Source organism: Anomaloglossus baeobatrachus, chromosome 4, assembly GCF_048569485.1.
Source record: "Anomaloglossus baeobatrachus isolate aAnoBae1 chromosome 4, aAnoBae1.hap1, whole genome shotgun sequence".
NCBI classification, from domain to species: Eukaryota; Metazoa; Chordata; class Amphibia; order Anura; family Aromobatidae; genus Anomaloglossus; species Anomaloglossus baeobatrachus.
Window position 1 is genome coordinate 412,763,318 of NC_134356.1, and position 15,514 is coordinate 412,778,831.

The 15,514-nt window shown below is 43.6% G+C and overlaps 1 protein-coding gene across 1 annotated transcript in view; it reads left to right on the plus strand.

Moving 5' to 3' along the window:
- Positions 1 to 15,514, plus strand: part of EXOC4 (exocyst complex component 4) — a 642,084-nt gene that overhangs the window by 83,212 nt on the left and 543,358 nt on the right. Inside the window, exon 7 of the mRNA XM_075345350.1 lies at positions 908 to 1,082. Coding sequence (XP_075201465.1) covers positions 908 to 1,082 — 175 coding nt within the window. The remainder of the gene's footprint in view (positions 1 to 907; positions 1,083 to 15,514) is intronic.

Genomic DNA, 15,514 nt, shown 5'->3' on the forward strand with positions numbered 1-15,514 from the left:
TGTGCACACAGCGCGTTTTTCGGGTGCGCTTTTGGCCTCAAAACTGCATGACTATGCTTCCCCATCAAAGTCTATGAGTTTTCATGTTTGCTGTCCGCACACAACTTTTTTTAAGCTGCGTTTTTGAGCTTAAAATAAAATGGACATGTCAATTCTTTCCTGCGTTTTTCTGCATTTTCCCCCCATGCAATGCATTGGAAAAACGCCAAAAGACGCAGAGATAAAAAACGCAGCCAAAAACTCACCAAAACGCGGTAAAAACGCATGCTTTTTTTGTCGCGGGTGTGTTTTTGTGCGTTTTTAGCGGCCAAAAACGCAGCGTCAAAAAAAAAACGCAGCGTGTGCACATAGCCTCAGAAGCTGTGTACACAGAAATATAGCCAGCACTGACTGCTGGAAACAGGAATGTATTTAAAGCCCCATCCGGAATGTGATTTCAAAGACCAAATGAGCAAGTCATAACACTTGTGACCGCAAACCAAAGGAATAGCAGCAAATATAGTAGTAATAAATCTTCAGCATTTGGTCAAGGACAGACCAAGCTATGGCTCAAGAGAGAAGGAGACAGACTCTGGAGCTGAAGGTCACCGGATTAAGTGCCGAGGCAAGACACAAATTATTTAAATGCAAAGAGCGGGCACCTCCAGTGGAGGATTATCTCCCACGGGAGGAAGCAATCAGGCTTAATACATGATTTGAATCTAGTTTAGAGTTAAAGATCTATTGATTACTGAGAAATAATTTACATATCTAAGGACAAAAGAAATAAGAGTAAAAAATATGGAATTACTGGGCGACGCTTGGTCCATTCTGGTAGTGTTTGTGTAGTATTATTAACAGTGAAAAGTAGGTTTATTTGATTCTAAATTGCTTCATATTAACAGGTTTTATTCTTTATTTCCACCAGGCTTCTCCTCGAACTTCTGGAGCTTCTGTTTGATAAGTTCAATGCAGTGGCTTCAGCTCATTCTGTAGTTCTGGGATACCTGCAGGAGACTGTGGCTTCTCCCACAAGTCAAGATGGTGACATTAAACTGTATGACATGGCCGAAGTCTGGGTGAAGATTCAGACAGTGATCCAGGTAAAATGTTTGATAAGAGTTCACGTTGACTTGAATGTTAATGTAGCTTCGTAATATTCCTTTGGGTCAGGTAATTGTTTCCATATTAATTCTGATTTTAAAGGGTGATGCTGAACATGCGTCCCACCACTCCATTCAAGAGGTTTGTAGAGCCCTGATCAGAAAGTTATCCTCTACACTTAGGACTTGTTATTTTAAGGGTATGTGCACACTATAGTTTTGTTTCTCCAGCGAAAAACGCACCTATTGGCCGAAAAACGCATAAAAAATGCATGCATTTTTGCCGCTTTTTCGAAGCGTTTTTGTACGCGTTTTTGCCCCTTCCTTTTTTTTTAAATTGTCAATGGCAAAATGCAGGGAAAAACGCAGAAAAGAAGTGACATGCTGCTTCTTTTTTCTGCAGGCCAAAAATAAGCAATATGCGTACAGCCTTTTGGATTTCTCATAGACTGCTGGGAAAGGTCATACATCCAGTTTAGGACTACAAACTGCTCCCAAAAAGCAGCAAAAGAAGCAGTATGTGCACAAGGCCTAATAATAACTCTTTTTAAAGGAATTCAGCAGAAATAGGCTAAAGGGAGCAAATGGCGAAAAAAAAAATTGGAGGAACCACAAATGAGCTGATGAATCCCATGACACCTAAGCTCCACCATTTTGGTATCAATGCAAGGAAGTGAACAGACTGGTGAGGAGCACTGATACTGCAGTAGAGGGCTATCGGGGGATTTATCAACTAAGTAATGGTTCTTTTGCTATTTTATGCTATTTACTTCTTGTAATGCAATTTTTACCAGTCACAGTACAGTTTTTTCATTTGAAGGGAAAAAACAATGGATTTAGCCATCAAGTTTTTCACTACTCAGATTAAACCACCTCTTTGTTGTTACTTTCAATAAAACATCAGAGTCAGTATGTCATGAGCATTATTACATCTGTGTAGTAATGCTTTCTCCTTGTGCAAAGAAAGCATGGGGAAAGCATTGGCCCTGTAGTTGTTTAACAGCCATGAAGAAAGCGAGGAGGAGAGACCACAGAGTGTCTCTATGACTTGTACATATGAATGATAAAAGACCTGCTCCTCTTATGGAACGTAAGATTGAGGGTAATTTTCTTTTTCGACATAAGTAGTGAAGGACATGGATTGAGCACAAACTGCTGCTTGCCATATTTCATCCAGAACAGTACACTCCAAATACAGAAGTTAGAAATATGGAACCCATAACTGGATCCGTCAAAGGCTAGTTTGGTAATTTGTATTTCTCAGAGTCCGAATCAACTGAAAAATAAGTTAAATCGCAAGAAGGTAGTAGAGGTAGTGTCTGTTATATAGAACATTTATATCGGTGGTACCCAATCCTATTATCTCAGGTTAATCACTAAAAATGTCAATTCCTGCCTGTAAGGAGTGGTGTAGGGATGTGTAAAGCATTCTGTAACTCTGCTCCAGTATTGTAATATAGCTCAGATATGTTAACCACCTTGTAAAGCATCTTTGCGCAGGCTGACATGAGTTTGCCTTATTGTAAAAGTTGTGATTAACGAATGTGTTCTGAGGAAACAATAGTCGGAGCTTAAAGAGATCCGGTCATCAGATTAAGACTACATTCACCTGACCGGTCCCGTCTTTGCGGTACTCAAAAAAACAGTCCTGTTTTCCACGGATGCATCCGTGTGACATCTGTATACGTTCAGTGTACGGTCCATGTATCATCCGTGTGCCTTCTGGGTTTTTTTGCGGACCGCAAAAAAACTGAGGCAGCTAGAAAGATAGATGGGTGGAGGGATGGATAGAGGGAGGGATGGAGGGATGGAGGGATGGATGAGGGAGGGATGGATGAGGGAGGGATGATAGATGATAGATAGATGAGAAAGACGTATATAATGTTCGACTCCCCTGCATTTTGTACTCTTGCATCCTTTAGTGCCTTTCATGTAGCACTAAAGGGTGTTTAGCCTTGTATTTAGCCAAAAAATTAAATAATTAAAAAAACAGATGTGGGGTCTCCCCTATTTTTTGTAGCCAGCTAGGCTAAAGCAGACGGCTGCAGCCTGCAGACCGCAGCTGGCAGCTTCACCTTGGCTGTAAATCAAAAACAGAGGGCACTGCTTGCTGTTATTGTAAATGTAAATAAACAAAAACGTGGGGTGCCCCCAAAATTCGATCACCAGGCAAGGTAAAGCGGACAGCTGTGGTCTGGTATTCTCAGACTAGGGCGGTCCATGGTTATTGGACACTCTCCAGCCTAAAAATAGCAGGCTGCAGTCGCCCCAGAAGTGTGGCCCATCCATTAAATGTGCCAATCTTGCTGCTTCGTCCCAGCTCATTCCGTTGCCCTGGTGTGGTGGCAAACAGGATAATATATGGGGTTGATACCAGCTTTGTAATGTCACCTGGCTTCAATCCCTGGTATTAGTGATGTCCCTAATCAGATATCCAACATCACTAATCCAGTCAGTAATAAAAAAAAAAAAAAAAAAAAAGACAACAAAAAAAAATCTATTTGAAAAAACACGCCCCAAAACATTCCCTCTTTCACCAATTTATTGAAAAGAAAAACAAATCCGGGTACGGCGAAATCCAATAAGGGGGTCCCACGACGATCCACACTCACTGCCCAGTCATGAAGAACAGAATGTTCCCCATTGGCTGGGAGAGCAGTGCAGTGACCTGAGCTAACCTCATTAGGTCAGGCCAGGTCACCGCAGGGCATGACGAGCGCCGACATCATGAGGTTAGCGAAGGCCATTCTCTGCGGTGATGAAGTCCGCTGCACTCATGACGTCAGCGCTCATCACTGAGTTCAATGACCACCGCGATCTCACCACAAGTCTTTGTGGCCCGAAACTGTGACTACCGGTGACTTCACGAGCTCCCACGAGACTTGAGGTGATATCGCTGCGGGCAATGGAAGTCGCTGACGTCAGGAGTGCAGTGGAGACCATCACCACAGGTAATGAACTTTGCTAACCTCCTGATGTTGGTGCTCATCATCCCCGCGGCTGCTCGCACATTGCTGTACAAGCAATTGCTGACACATTGCTCTGTGAGCAGCTGTGATGCTGGCGCCGAAGTGGGACACAGAGTGCGGGGGCACCCGACGGAAGCCACATGGAAGTGCTTTTCTGCGGCTTTTGGGGATTTTGCAAACCCATTGTCTTGTATTGTGTCACAGTTCGCAATTGCAGAACAGAATAGGACATGTTCCATAATAACGGAACGGACATATGGACTCCGATATGATTTTTGTAGGAACTGATGCACATGGAAGTGGTTCCGTGTGCCATCTGATCCTTCACAAAACAGATTGAAAAGATGGCCTTGTCAGTATGTCTGCAAAAAAAACCAGGAACTGACCAGGACAGACGTAACGGTCATCTGAATGAGCCCCTATGCTGCACAAACCACGGGGAGTTTGATTCCGTCAGTGGCTGCAGCTAGAAATCTTTTGTTCTTAAATGCTGCAGCAAAACTGTCTTTGAAAAAGTAGCCGTAGCTTTTGTGTTTCAGATCACTAGTCCGTGGCAGGCCTCTGGCAGCTTCTACCCACCCTGTTAATGGTGACTGACAAATCTCTACAAATCTACTTACATAATCACCAGTTTTGTCTGTTCTCCTATTCCGTCATGCACAGCGCCACTGTCAGTAGCGCAGGCGCAGTTCGAACTGCCCCTGTGCAACTGACATAAACGTCACCCGCAGCTCCACACGCGGCTCTGCCACCCCCGCACATTACATTACACCCGTGGCTCCGCCACCCCCCCACATTACACTACACCTGCGGCTCCACTTCATACTGCCGCACATTACAATACACCCGCGGCTCCATTTCATACTCCCGCACAGCAGAGTCCCGCAGACACAGAGCAGAGTCCCCCGGAGCAGCAGCTTCTGATCATGTGACTGATCACATGAGCGCGACAGCACACAGGTCATTTTTTTAAAGCCATTATTCAAAGTGATAAAGCATGTTTATAGCTACCGCTCATTGTATACTGAGCAGTGTCTGTAGCCACTCTGGACACGCCTCTATGACTGTAAGCACATGGTTGCATCTACATTGTAGTGGATTTTTGAGGATCTCCCTGCAGCCTCCATTCTAGACAGTTCAGTGCTGTGTGTGCTGTGTGTGTGTGCTGAGTGTATAGCAGAGCTGTGCGCGCCTGTCTCTGTGTCTGTGTGCGCCTGTGCCTGTCAGAGCTTTGTGTGTTAGAGAAAGAAAAATAAAAAAAAAATTATATACATACAAGGGACCACATAGTGTAAACACACAGCACACAGGGGATACACCACATAGTGAACACAGCTCAAGAAACACAACACCAGATACCAATATACAGCACACCACAAAAAAAACAGTGCACAGGGGTGAAAGAGGTCAAATGACGCAACACATTGACTTACAATACACAAATGCAGAGGAATGACCTACAACAGATATATTGGAAAGCGCAATCAGTGTGACACATGTCCACTGCTCTTGTCGGCACCACTAAACATAGACAGATCTTCATTTCACCTCACTGCCGATGCGATAGCATCGGGCCTATTTCTAGTGTACAAATATAAGGAGAGACTTCTCAAAAGGGTAGGGAAAGACAGCTGGTGTTCAGACTTGGGGTACTTTCCCGCAATCTGTGTCCACAGCGTTTTGGATACAGCGTGTTTTTGCTGCGTCTAAAACGCTGCATTCTACAGTACAAACACAGTGGATGGGAATCATTGAAATCTCATGCCCACTGTGTTTTTTTTGTTTTTTTTTCTGTTCTGCAGCGTAAACTGACATGCGGTGCGGCTTCCCATGCCACAGCATGTCAATTTATGCTTGTGGAGACGTGAGTGATCCCAGTAGGGAGAACAGAGAAAATCCACAGTGCCCAGAGTTCTAATCCTGGGCTCAGACCACTGCGTTCTCTTGTGTCTCCGCAGGAGGCATGACACCGCATCTAGAACGCAGTGTTGCCGGATCGTGGGCACGTAGCCTTAAGGGTGCTTTACACGCTGCGACATCACTAGCGATGTCAAGCGCGATAGCACCCGCCCCCGTCGTTCATGCGACATGTGGTGATTGCTGCCGTAGAGAACATTATCGCTACCGCAGCGTCACACACACATATCTTGTCAGCGACGTCGCTGTGACCGCCGAACAATCCCTCCCTCAAGGGGGAGGTGCGTTCGGCGTAATAGCGACGTGACTGTGCGGCTGGCCAATAGAAGCGGTGGGGCGGAGATGAGCGGGACGTAACATCACGCCCACCTCCTTCCTTCTGCATTGCCGGTGGAGGCAGGTAAGGAGATGTTCGTCGCTCCTGCAGTGTCACACATAGCGATGTGTGATGCCGCTGGAACGAGGATCAACCAGCGGCATGCACAATCACCGATATTTTGAAAATAAGCGATGTGCCAACGATCATAGTTTTTGAACGATTTTGCGATTGTTGATTGTCGCTCATTGGTGTCACACGCTGCAATGTCGCTACCGGTGCCGGATGTTCGTCACTAACGACGTGACGCCGACGATATATCGGTAGCGATGTCGCAGCGTGTAAAGGACCCTTTGGAGCTGAAATTTTTTTCTTAAAATCTTCACCTTCTGGCAGAAAAACGCACGCATTTTTAAAGCGTTTTGTGCCATGCGTTATTCTTTATGAAGTGAATGGGTGGAAGAGCTAAACAATGCAAGAAAAAAACGCACCAAGAATTGACATGCTGCTGATTATTTTCTGCACCAAATTTGCAAGGAAAAAATAAGCAACGTGCGTACTACATTTCAGAATTCTCATTGACTTTGCTGGCATTAAGAGACATGCAGATTTGGGCCACTATCTGCTCACAGTGCGTTTTTTGATGTAGATTTGGTGCACACAGCCTTAGGGCGGCTTTGCACGTTGCAACATCGCACGTGCGATGTCGGCGGGGTCAAATCGAAAGTAACGCACATCCGGCGTCACTTTCGACATCGTTGTGTGTAAATTCTAGATGATACGATAAACGAGCGCAAAAGCGTCGTTATCGTATCATCGTTGCAAGCTCCGACTTTTCCATAATTTTGCTGCAGCGATGGTACGATGCTGTTCCTCGTTCCTGCGGCAGCACACATCGCTGTGTGTTACGCAGCAGGAGCGAGGAACTTCACCTTACCTGCCGCCAGCGGCTCTACGGAAGGAAGGAGGTGGGCGGGATGTTTACATCCTGCTCATCTCCGCCGCTATTGGCCGCCAGCCGTGTGACGTCGCTATGACGCCGCACGACCCGCCCCCTTAGGAAGGAGGCGGGTCGCCGGCCAGAGCGACGGTCGCAGGGCAGGTGAGAGCATGTGAATCTGGCGTAGCGATAATGTTCGCTACGCCAGCTATCATAAGATATCGGACCTGCGACGGGGGCGGGGACTATCGCGTGCAACATCGCAGCATCGGCTTGCAATATCGCAACGTGCAAAGCCCGCCTTAGACTATTCTGCTAAGTCCTTGGTCAGTCTTTGAAAGATTTCTCCTAAACACCGCCTGTCCATTTCCCTTTAAGGCTGCAGCGTTTCCAACTACATACATAACGGACTGCAGTCACATAGCCAGCGTCTGATTTCTTGCTGCCTGCGAAATCCGGTGACCGGTTCCCTTTAAGAAACCCAGCCATCACTGGTTGATAAACTATAATTAGTTGTGTTCCGCCATCCAGTTTGCAGCCACCGTTTTAATTTCCATTTGGTTTGTATTTTTTACCACGTTTTGGAAATCTTTCAATTTAACAAGAAGCGAATGGGGAAAAAAAATAAGTTCCCATTTCCAGATTAACATATACTCTGCTCCCTGTGCCAGCTCGTTGTCAGATTCCATTGATTTCAGTAGAACTGCATTTTTCAGTTCTTTCGATCCGCAGGACCAAATTGCTGTTAGCAGCAATTGCCGGTGTGTTATTAGAGTAAAATCGCTTAGTGTAACACTTTGCTAAGTTGGAAAAATTATCTTCCTGCATGATTTCATTGGGAAACATGGTCAGTAATGTTAATGCCACCTCCACTGTGGGAAAGTCCTTTTAATTTGGGACAGGTTAATGCTTTTCACTGTTTTATCACTAAGCGTGGCAGTAACGGTTTCTGTAAATGTTTTCCTTTTTTAATTAAACCCTAATTTACTTAGAACTGTGTTCCAATGTTCTTAATTAAAGTGATTACTTTTTTTCCTCAAGTAATGCACATCGAATACAAATTGCAGGATGTTTTTCAGACAGGCCCAGGTTGTCATTTTTCTTATATGCAGCCTCCTTATTCAATTTCTTTCTGAAGATAATTGGCTTTAATGTACTCACCGCAGCACAAATCAAGCGTTCTCTGTTATTTATTGCAGCACATTGGCGCTTCTGCTTTGCTTCCGTGTTGTTTGGAAAGAATGAGTATAAAAATGTGCTGCGCCATAGAATGGGTATGATTTAAAACGGCAGGAACACCTAGGAAACAGATGTCAGATACTCTTCATTCTCTTTAAATTCATCATTGCGCTCCTGTAATGAAATACAAGAGCCTTTCTACGTGTTGGTGGCTTGAATCTTTCCTTCTAAATTAATAGAAAAACCTACTTTCATCTGAGCCCAGACATTTAACTGCTGTCAAAATGAAAGCTTTTCAGCAGCATGATGGCTGATCATATTTAAATATGCCAGAAGAGCAAATAGAAAAATTACTCATTCTTGATTGAAAATGCAGGCAGTTCTTCGTAACTACACCTATAGCCACATGGGTATATAAAGTAGCCATAGGTATGTTTTTGTTGGTATAGCATTCAACCTTCAGAGTTCTGTAAGAAATCTCATATACATTGATGCTAACAGTGGAACAGAAGAGAAAAGGAATACAACCGAGATATGGTCCCTAATGATGAGTTAGCTGTAAAGTATTTGAGTGCTCTTTACTCGAGTCGAGCTGGTTGGACGTTCTGACGGGCTCGACTCGAGTAATGAGTATAATGGAAGTCAATTATTGGGTTGTTCGGATCTCCACCAACATACAGCCAGCCATAAATAGAGCATTTCTGGGGGAGTGTTTTTTTTTTTTTTTTTTTTCCTTCACACAGCATCTGAGCTCTGTTTTTACACCCAGTGAGAACCATTCAGAAACTGCAAGCGGCTCTCACTGGCATGCCGGCTCCCATCATACACTGAAGGGAACGGGCTCTTTGTGTGGGATTGTTCACGAACAACACATCCATGCTTGCGCAGTACACTGCCGAGTACCCCGAAATGCACTCCTGATGAAGGCATATCGAAACATGTGTCAGGGTGGGTGCATACTGTGGAGATTGCTGTGCATGTTTTGCTCAAGGTAAATAACCTCATTTGTATGGGCGAGTATGTCCATGTGTAAAAGTCAATGTGTGGCCCATACCTGTAGATGTAACCTTCTTCACTTTATTGCTCAATTCTCATTGTCCTCATTTCTCTTGTTTCTTCTGCTGCTGAGATGATTTGTCAAATTCACCATTGGCTGTTGATTAAGGAAACAACTGCAGGATCAATAGCGGGATGATAGTCTGTGTGCTGCAGCATATCCATTGCTAGCTTGTACTGAACTTGACTACTGATCACTTACTAACAATTCAATTCTGTAGATGCATAGCATGTGTCTGCACACTTCTGTTACAATGCCAGGGTTTTGTCATGTAAACAAATTGTACAAAGAAGATTAATTTCAGACGTTTTTCCACTTTTAATGTCCCCTAAGTCTGTACAATTCATTTGAAAAATAAACCAAAATATTTTTGGGTGAAAAGATAACTAAAGAACTAAAATAAAGTGGTTGAAGAAATATGCACACCCTTAAGCTAATACTTTAATGAGTATCCTTTGAAGTTGACAGCATTCAGTTTTTTGGGGGGTAGGTGTCTATCAACATGGCCCATCTAGATTTGGAGGTATTTGTTCACTCTTCCTTGTAGAAGCGCTACAAATCTGTTAGATTATGAGGGCCTGTCCTGTAGACAAGTCTCTTCAGTAAAACCTACAGATTTTAAATTGTTTTCAGGCTGGAACTCTAGCTGGCCCATTCCAAAAGTTTCATCTTCTGGTGAAGCCATTCATTTGTTGATTTGGTGATATGCTTGGTGTCACAGTCATTCTGTAAAGTGAAATTCCTCTTGATCTTCAGCTTTCCAGCCGAAGCCTGAAGGATTTAATGCTAAATTGACTGACTTTTGGAACTATTCATAATTATTTCCACCTTGACTACCTCCCTTGTTTAATCTGCTGAAAAACAGCCCAAAAGCTGATTGCTGCCCCCACCATGCTTTACTGTGGCTATGGTGTTATTTTGATGATGTGCAGTGTTGGCTTTGGGCTAAATACATTTTCTGGATTTATGGCCAAAAAGTTCAACCACCTTCTCATCAGACTATAACGTTTTTTTTCCTTGCTTTTGACAGACTTGATGTAGCTTTTGACAAAACATAGCTAGGCTTGCATGTTTTTCTTAGTAAGAAAAGGCTTCCGTCTTGCCACCATACCCCACAAGCCAAACATAGGAAGAATACGAGAGATTGTTGTCACATGCAATGCACAACCAGTACTTGTCAAAAATTCCTGCAGCTCCTTTAATGTTACTGTAGGCCTCTTGGCAGCCTCCAGAATCCATTTTTTTCTTGTCTTCTCATCAGCTTTTGAGGGATGTCCAGTTCTAGTTAATGTCACAGTTGTGCTAAATTCAAACCACTTCTTGATGACGGTCTTCAGTGTTCCCTGGTATATTTAATGACTTGGAAATGTTTTTGTTTAATAACTTTCAACAATGAAATTCCTTTACTGTGTTGTAAGCTGTTTCCTGTAAAATGCAATTAGGAAAATGTCAGAAAAATTCTACTAGAACATCTAAACTATATATAGTGTTAATTAGAACCACTTAAAAGCACCACTCCAGTGTATTTTATTTAACCACTGGAGTAGTGCTTTAAATCTAGGTCTCTTTACTTATTTTTTCATACTCGCCTTCCGAGGGATTCATCTTCTATCACCGCCACTCTTGTCTGTGTCCGGCAATTTGTGACCTGCCGGTAGCTCCAGTGTTTCATGGAGGGCGCTGAAGGTCACAAATCAATACAACTCTTTGAGAGCCTCATTCTAGTTCTTAGAGACTTCTTATATTGAGAGCTTGTGATGTAAATTCTGACTTCCGGCCAGGCAGAAGTTACAAGCACAAGATGGCGTGGAAGATTATGGTGGCATTACAGGACCTATCCACTACTCGAACAACCCCCTCTCAATTACAATATTCCACCAAATAGAGTAAAAACACCTTATACTCACTCTCTGTGCTGTTCCAGCAACATTGGTGCTGGGTCTCATGTAGACAAAAAGGAAGTGAAAGACTGCATATAAACTATGTGCACACTAGTAATAAAATCAAAATAATTTCATTGACAGAAGCAACAAGAGCCACACAATGTAAAACCATTTAAAATATAAGATAAGGTGCTGAAAATTGCCTTAACAAATATATAAACAGAACATAAACAATACACTCTAACGAGGCTCACTATATGTTTGTGCTTTCAAAATGGTCCGTTGGTAAGTCTCATAAGATATATATCACTATCACTGTATACAGTGTCCACCCATATCCTGTCCACCTCCCTTAACTTGAGAACAGCGGCAGCTATAGGAATAGAAGTATTGTCTAGGTATAGTAAAGTAGCCATGCGCTAAGCAATGAAACCACCTATAGCGCCACCTGGTGGAAAACTAGTTAGCATTTTTTTCTCAAACGGAGCGAGATAGAGAAAAAAAATAAATTAAAAAATTGTAGGGCATCATCAATTCAATACGAATTGACACCTTGCATACAGAAATGCTATGATATGAAACCCATGACCCCCCCAAACATTGAATGCTGGTCACGCATATGGCACTCATTTAACTTTGATGCTCAAAGTGGCCACCGTCGGCTGCATCGCACATCTGGACTCTGCACAGCATACTGTATCTTGCTGCACATTGTGCATTATGGAAGGTGACACGATTGCACAAGCATCTGTGATACGTCGTCGTAGGTCCTGCAATGTTGGTGGAGCGGTCGCATACACCTGCTGTTTGATATGACCTCACACAAAGAAGTCCAATGGGGTTAGGTCAGGTGAGCGTGGAGGCCACTCCATGCAGCCACCATACACAATGACTTGTAGGAAGGTCTCCATGAGGTATCGCTTCACGTCCGCATCCTTGTGAGTTTTACATGTTCTTATCATAGCATTTCCGTATGCAAGGTGTCGATTCATATTGAATTGATAATGTTTTGCAATTTTTTAATTCACTTTTTTTTCTCTCTCGTTCCGTTTTCGAGATAAAAATGCTAACTCTGTTGTTTTCCACCAGGTGGCGCTTTAGGTGGTTTCATTGTGTAACGCATAGCTATTTTACTATACCTAGACACCACTTCTATTCCTATAGCTGCCGCCGTTCTCAAATTAATGGCAGTGCACAGGATATGGGTGGACACACTGTATAGTGTAGACAAAATGTCCTCTAAATGGTTGAGGAACTCAATTGTTAGGCCTTGTTCACACATTGCGTTTTTACCCACTTTTTTTTTTTTTTGCTGCAGAAATTTCTTGAGAAAATGGTTGTACCTTTCTGCAGACATTCCCCAGCAAAATCTATGGAAAAAAAAATAGCTGTGCGCAGACTGCGTTTTTTTCTCAAGAACATTCTTTCTGCAGAATTTCCTGAGAAAAAGAGTATGCAGTAAAAATGCATGCGGTTTTCAGTGCGTTATTGGTGCGATTTTTGACCGCAAGTGCAGTAATCTTTTAGACTCAAGAAATTTCTTGAGAAAAATTCTTTTTCTAGTGTGAACAGAGCCTTAGGTATGTACACAAGGTGTATGGTCCATAGTGTAGAGAGCTACTCTCTGACCCCCTCTGGATGTCGGTTACTTTTTACGGAAGTTGGAGTGAAGCAGCCCATTACTGGCTGCAGGGATTATGCAAAATAATCGCATGCAAGCCTTCAGAGATCCGGCACAGGTATTTCTTGATCTGCTATTGTAACTTTGATTATCCAAGTGGTGGACAATCCTTTATTAAAGGTGGATAAAGTTGTTAGGGCATCGGACACTGGCAAGAAAGCTGATATTTTACGGGGGCCTGCAAAGCATTCTTGGACTTTTTCTTTCCTCTCTCAGTAGATTGGCAAACTGGCGCTAGCAGCAGAACACCTCCTGCCAGTTTGTTGCAGGCTGAGGAGAAGCACTTAATTGCTCGCTGCCTACAGTAACTCTGCTTCTGGATAAACATTACATTTCATATGTCTTAACTCCTCATCACTAAGACTCTGTCACCTTGCTTGTAGCAGCCAGGCTGACAGATTGCAAGTCCGACATGCCCTCTCCTCTGCTTTACATGCATGGTGACAGAGCGTTTAATTGTTGCTCGGCTGCAATGAATATTCATGGTTCACAGAACAACACAATTAAGCGCTCAGTTGTCAGCACAAAACTCACCGTGGCCTTTTGGTGAATGAGACCTGGTAGAACTATCAATGAGCCTGTGTAATTCAACGCTAGGGATATAAGTAATGACATACTAGGTAGGAGACCGCCTGTGCTCTGAATAGAAATGAGAAATAAATGGTTTTCTTAATAAAGTGTACAGAATACGCATAAATATGAACTCTCATGCAGTCTCTGGGAGTTTAGCTGGAACTGTATTATTACCATAGCACCCCAAAAATTCGAGTGTAAATCAAGTCATTGATGTCATTAGTTGGCAGCACTGGTGAGGATTCAGCTTCTGAAATTACAGTAGCCCTGCCCCCCCAACGCTCAACGCCTTGGTGATAGAGCAAGGAGTAGGCTAGGTGAACCTTGCACCTGTGCACTTAGCCTAAAGGATATGTTAGAATTAATGATGGGCGAATCCGCAGATATCTGAGATTAGCAGGTCCAACCAGATTTAAAAACCCGGTTCGGGCCTGGAATTGATCCCAGATATCTGCTCGGGCGCCAACCACCATATAAGTCTGTGGGGATCCAAATCAGGCACTTTAAAATGGTGATAGAGGGGCTAGGGGGATTAGAGCAGGCATATTATACTTACTGGTCTCCCGCGCGACTGTAGCGCTACTTCCGGGGGACACTCATTAACCTCATGGATATGCACTACTTCCCTCGCCTACTGTAAATCCTGCTATTTGTGAGATGTTGCAGTCAAACCGTGCCCCACCCTGTGTGATAGCGTGTCTGACTGTTTGCAATCGCATACGTTGAGTGTGTCCCTGTCATAGTGTGAAAATAAATAATAAAAATTGGTGTAGAGTCCCGTCCCCCCCATAATGTGATACCCAGTGCAAATAAAGCATATGAGGATAGGCTGCAGCCCCCAGCTGTGTGCTTATCTTGGCTGTGTATCAAAAACAGAGGGACCATATGCGGCTTTTTTTTATTATATAAGTAACTAATTTAAAAAACGGCATGTGGTCCCACCTCCAATTTTGATACCCAGCCATTATAAAGCCAACAGCTGGGGCTGGTATTCTCAAGCTGGGGAGGCCCATTTTTATTGCCCCCTCCCAGCCTTAAAATAGGCAGCAGCCTCCCAGAATTGTCACATCCATTAGATGTGACAATTACGGCACTTTACCCATTCTACCACACCAGGGCAATCTGGGTAATAAGGGGTTACTGACCACTCACAGCTGCCACTAAGCCCTAGATTAGTAATGGGAGGTGTCTATGAGAACCCCACTCCCATTGCTTATCTGCAGTGAAAAGAAATAAACACAAACACAGAAAAAAATCCTTTATTTGAAATAATGTGGAAAAAAAACCAAAACACCCTCTTTCACCCCTTTATTAAGCCCCAAAACACCCAGGTCCAATGTAATCCACACAAATGCCCATAACTATTCTGGCTCTGCTAAATACATACTGAAGGCACAGTGCGCAGGCACAAAGCATGTCCACACGCTGTGGGCTTTAGGCGCAGAGACTGAGCCGCAGCAGTCAGCGGTGACATCACTCAGTTTATTTCAGATCACAGCTGGAGGTTCCTATGGTACCCCACCTGTGACTGCAGGTAAACTGACCTAAGGTGAAATAATTGAGGTGAGGTCACTGGGTTCACAGATTTGCATTTCCTGGCAGAAAACCTTTTTTTGCCCAGAGATGCAGATTTGGTTCTGAAATTTTATACATAGTATTCCTGCACCTAATCTGCATCTCCTAGCAAAAACATACATCAAAATCGCATGCTCTTGCTTTATTCTTATTTTCTTTTTTCTTTATTACCCTGCTCCCCATATCCAGATAATTACCCAGAATTCCATAAAAACTCCTGGCCCAGGATCAGTGTACGAGTATTAGGATACCATCACACTTTAGCGACGCTCCAGCGATCCCACCAGCGTTCTGACCTGGTCAGGATCGCTGGTGCGTCGCTACATGGTCGCTGGTGAGCTG